Below are 5081 nucleotides of genomic sequence, written 5' to 3'. Positions count from 1 at the left end.
TATGCTTGTATAGCCAGTGCTTTTTTCATTGAAACCTTCTTCATATGGATATGTAGTTTGTTTAAAACTTGTTCATTTCTTCACTTTATTACAGTGATGGAAGAATTAAAATTGTTCTGATAATAACTTTAATTGCAATTATCACAATGTCTATGATTGGGAGGTACCACTGTGATTAGCATTTTTAAAAAAAAAATTAATCTTTGAGTTAATTTATTTTCCCCCAAATGAGAGCATTTGCACTTCTATTATAGTATTTTAATGTTATTTAACATAAATTTATAATATTTTGAGTGTGAAGGTACATATATTTACACATATACATATGCACATATATATACAACTTACAACTTACTTTTATGCAGTATTTGTTCATAGCTCTAGCATGTTTTCTATTGGGATTTTATTCTAGTTTTATAAAGCTCAAATATACTTAGGATACACTTTGCAAATATTTCACTTTGTGTAGTTTGTCTTTTTACTCAGCTATGGTGATTTTTAACATAATTTATTTAAATTGTATATGATCAAATATGTCAATATTTTCTCTTTTAGCACTTGGGAGTTTGTGTAATACTAGCACATATCCTCCACTCACCTGTGAATGACTCACACATGGTTTCTTCTATCACTTGTCTCACTTTATTTTTACATTAAAATCTTTGTCTACTTTAAATATATATCCTGATGTAGGATATGAGGACCAGATCCAATTTTAACATTCTCCATATGACTCTTTAGTCATTCCAGAGCCACTTATGTAAAACACCATCCTATCTGTGCTAATTTGAGATTTTAGCTTTATCATACATGAAATTGCCACAGTCAATTTATTTTTTGCATTTTAAGGAAATATTTCCTAGGTAGACTATGCTGTGCAAATGACTATAAAAATTTCAAAAAGTTTGCCTGTTCTAGTACAATTAGACTTGGTTTTTCTAGGAAGGCAATACTTAGTATAGCAACCAAAAGCAAGTGAGAAAAAGCATGTATTTGTTTTTCCACTGATCTTCCCAGTGAATCTTCCAACATTCAAAATAGCACTGGTTTGTTCTGTGCTTTCAAAAATCCTGCTTAGCAGTTCAGTAATAAAAAGAATTTGTCTTTGATTCCTCAGATTAAACCCTTAATCTGTCATCCACTACTGTCACAAGGTAATCAGATAGCATTCTAGGCCATGGCACAATTTACAAACTAATAATTACAGATTATGTCTTCCAACTACCATATTTTTATTCTTAATAAATGGGCTACATCACTTGTGATAAGAAACACTTCTTCATAGCCTAAGGGCAAGCCTAAGTGCAAGCAACCCGGTGTTCTCCTTGGGTTTGTCACCAAGCCTACATGGTAACCTTAGTCATTACAACATTATTGGCTCAAAGACAAGGAGAATATCCCCAAAGTTAGGCAAATTGGGCAAACTTTTTCCTAGAGATATTAGCCTAAGTCATCCTTCTGTGCATTCATTTTTCCTGTCTGACACCTGATGTTTTTCACAGGGTGAGAGCGAAGTGAACAACTTCACAAATAGCTGAGAGCCTGCACCAATCTTTTTCCTACCAGCAATACAGGGAAATATCAATAGCCAAATCCAAAAGACAGCACATCGGTGTCTATTTGAATAACGTTTATCACATTTTTTTCACCTGTGATGAACGCTTTGTTTTTACAAATAGAGACATAAATAGATCTATGGGTAAGATTAGGAATAAAATGAACAGGAAGTTTATTGACTCCTTTCCTGCAGAGTCCTCTTGATATTTGCTTTTTAAAATATTTCTTTTTCTTACTTCTGGAATTTAGTCAATGTCTCTATAATACTGAGAGAACTCGGTCCCCACTGGCAGAACGCATAGACAGCTCGAGGATGGCAGTCATAGAATGACCAGGGCACAGTTAATGATTCCAGGAGACTCATAGCAACACAAAAGAGGGAGAAGCTATCTGTGCACGTGGCCTGTGTATTCAAAGGTAATGTGGGAACACACTAGGGACATATCCAGCTATCAGGATGGTTGATGTCACAGAAGTCTAGCAGGAAGCTGTGAATAGAGTGGGCAGAATATCTACTACAGAGGTGTCAGACATCCGGCAATAGGAAGAATGGAGGGAAATATATTATCAACATTATATAAGTGCTTGATGCTTAAAAATTAAGCATTCACCACTCAGCCAGCAAGATTATAAACACTCTTTGTTCAAAACATTGCTATATTTTAAACTAAACGTCAGGCATGCATGGAACTATTAATAGCAGGAAAATGCTTTTCTTAGTAATACAGCTAATACTCTAAGAAGTTTCAAGATCGTTTTTAAAATCCTTGTTCAGAATATGAGACTATGTGTACATAAAGGTATAATTAAAATAATTAATTGTTCTTTCTTTACTTAATCCAAAGCTAAACTATTACAGCTTCTAAGTCAATATAGTATTTGAAATTAAAGTATTAAAAATTAATTTTCCATAATTACTCTTCATTGAAATGAATTATTTAAAACTAATATATAATGATTCTGATACTAATTTTCCTTTTTGCTTTTTGGTAAATCCTTTAATCCCTTTAAATAGACTGAGAATTCCACATAGGAAATATCTTTTCTTGGGAAGGGAAAAGGCTGCTTCAATATAGAAGTTTAGTAGAGGAGGTCTTATAGTTAAGTAGAAATGTTATAGATGGAGTATCAGTTATTTATATGTGTGTTTAATAGGTCCTTTCTTGCTCAAAAAATTCTAAAAGGTTCTATAAGCCTTCAGTCTTTTTCTCTGGAAAAAAAAATTGAGGTATTGATTTTTAAAAAGTTAACATTAGTTAACATTGATTCTTCTCAATTTCTTTTCTTTTTCAGAATAAATAAGCAGTTCTTTAATAGCTATTTAAATATATTCCAGAAGAGTGTTTGCAATTCACTTAAAAGTGCAGTGTGTTATACCAGTAAATGTTACTTGACCTGTTGTAAATAATGCTGATTAAGAATTAGTCTTGAAATAGTTTTTGAATTTCTATTTCTAATTCAGTACATTAAAAAACACAATTATGAATGGTATAAAGACGTAAGAATCATATTGCAATAAAATCAATCTCAAAAATAGAGAATACAGACCTTTCCCAGATATTTAAGAACTCAGTTTTCCTCAACTTAAACATGATGCCACACATAAAATAGTAAAGATGCCTTTCAATGTGATGTAACTTTATAAAACCCCAGCATGTGAGTATTAGATGACTTATGTATTCAAATCAATAAAATTTAGAAAACACATTGAAATCTGAAGCAGAAATATATAACTGAGCTCTAATCATCGCCAGAGTCTGAATCATATTTCTTTCCTCAGATAGTTTTCTTTTCCAGCTTTGTAAAGTTTATTCCAAATTTCTTTTGGCTCTGAAATGGTGGCTCCATTAAATTTCCGCTGTAGTTAAGAATATCCGAACAACCGAGCCTCCATTCCAAAGTTTCTGTGGGAAAGTCATCTGTATTTCTTAAGTCAGTAAATCCAACAACATAATCTTGTGTTTTCCCATCTTTTACCAGTGCTAGTGTGGGAATGACTTTGATACACAGTCTCTCACAAAGGAAAGGTGCTTTTCCCACATTCAGCTTCAAAAACTTGGTCTCAAGGTGTTTCTTGGACAATATCATCAAATGTCTGTCTAGTATTTTATACCTGAATGTGGAATATCTGTAGAAATGGCAAACCACTTTTTTGCTCTCCTTGACTTCTTGAAAAAAGTCTCTCTCACTAGGGATCTCTCTGTATTCCCCATGTCCTTTAGAAAGCCATTCTTGTTTCTGCTGTTGAGCCTTCCTTAGTGCCTCAAGTCTCTTTTCTTTGAGGCGTTCCAATTCATCCTCATCCATCTGATCCAGGTTCTGAATTTCAGAATCCAAATGTTCTTCCACTAATTTGGTAGTCTGAAGCAACTGATTCTCCAGGACTTTTGAAAACATGTCTACAGATGTATCGGCTTCCATTCTTCTAAATGGTACAGTTCAGCCTTGGTGCTGAGCTCTCGGTGATGTCTCAACAGTGAGGGAACAGCAGCTCCAGAACGGTCCACTCTGGCTTCAACCTTGCAATAGCGGCTGGCGGCTGCAAACCGGCCGTCACTTCCTCTCAGTTTCTATCAGCATGTGCATGACAGGGCAATCTGACTGATTTTCTTGGTGTTGAGAATGGTTAGCCAGAGTTCAGAGAAAAAATGCAAAAAAAAAAAAAAAAATCTTTATCCTCCAATTTCAAAGAATGGCCTATGATAGGCCATACTTTTGTGAATATATTTTAGAATAATTCTTCCTTCATGGGTACAATCAACACATATAATTGATGCTCTCATTAATTTACCTCATTAACTATTCACAGTAGTCTTTACAGAATCACACAATTTAAGATTATCATTAATAAGAACAGACTTATTATCAACAGAACTATTGTTGATAAGTTTCCTAGCACTGAAGACACACACTAATGGTTTTAAGTCTATAGCTGAATATGTCCGGATTTTCTTTTTAAAAATGCCTGCACAGGAAGAAGATGAGGTGAATATCCAATATTTGAATATTTTTATTACTCAATTCTCCACCCTTGAGTTTGAAGACAACGACAGTCATTAATTGGTAGTTCATACCTATGAAGTATTTTACATACATCTTAACTGTTACTAAAGGCAAACATTGCATGAGAATACCTCTATGATTGTTCTAAAGATATCCAATTCATTTACACTTAAATAAAACAAGTTCTATGATCAAAATTGAGATAATATCTCCAGGCAAATTTTCTAAAAAGTTCAAATTTTTTCTAATCATTTTGTTAGTATGGCATTAAGGTCTGAGAAAATCATATGACTTTTATAATTTTGTAAAGAATAAGGATATAGAATGTATTCATGCCAAAGCCATGAATAATAAACTTACAGACACTTGAAATACATTTAATATTGCTTAATTAACTACAGGTCTAATTCATCACCTTAGTGACTTACAGAAATTTAGCAGTCTTAACACTATATACTAGATATAAATTGAAACCATCTACTTACCTTAAAAACAACAAAATTTACAAATATATTAAATAA

General features: G+C 33.0%; 1 protein-coding gene across 1 annotated transcript; it reads right to left on the bottom strand.

The window, feature by feature from the left end:
- Positions 1-3333: 3333 nt before the first annotated feature.
- LOC123648649 (thioredoxin domain-containing protein 9-like) lies at positions 3334-4112 on the bottom strand. The gene has a single exon (XM_045566588.1). The coding sequence runs from the start codon at positions 3976-3978 to the stop codon at positions 3334-3336; it is 645 nt and encodes a 214-aa protein (XP_045422544.1). The 5' UTR covers positions 3979-4112.
- Between the last annotated feature and the right edge of the window lie 969 nt (positions 4113-5081).

Source organism: Lemur catta, chromosome 12, assembly GCF_020740605.2.
Source record: "Lemur catta isolate mLemCat1 chromosome 12, mLemCat1.pri, whole genome shotgun sequence".
Lineage (NCBI taxonomy): Eukaryota > Metazoa > Chordata > Mammalia > Primates > Lemuridae > Lemur > Lemur catta.
The sequence above is the reverse complement of the archived record's forward strand: the minus strand, read 5'-3'. Positions and strand labels throughout refer to the sequence as shown.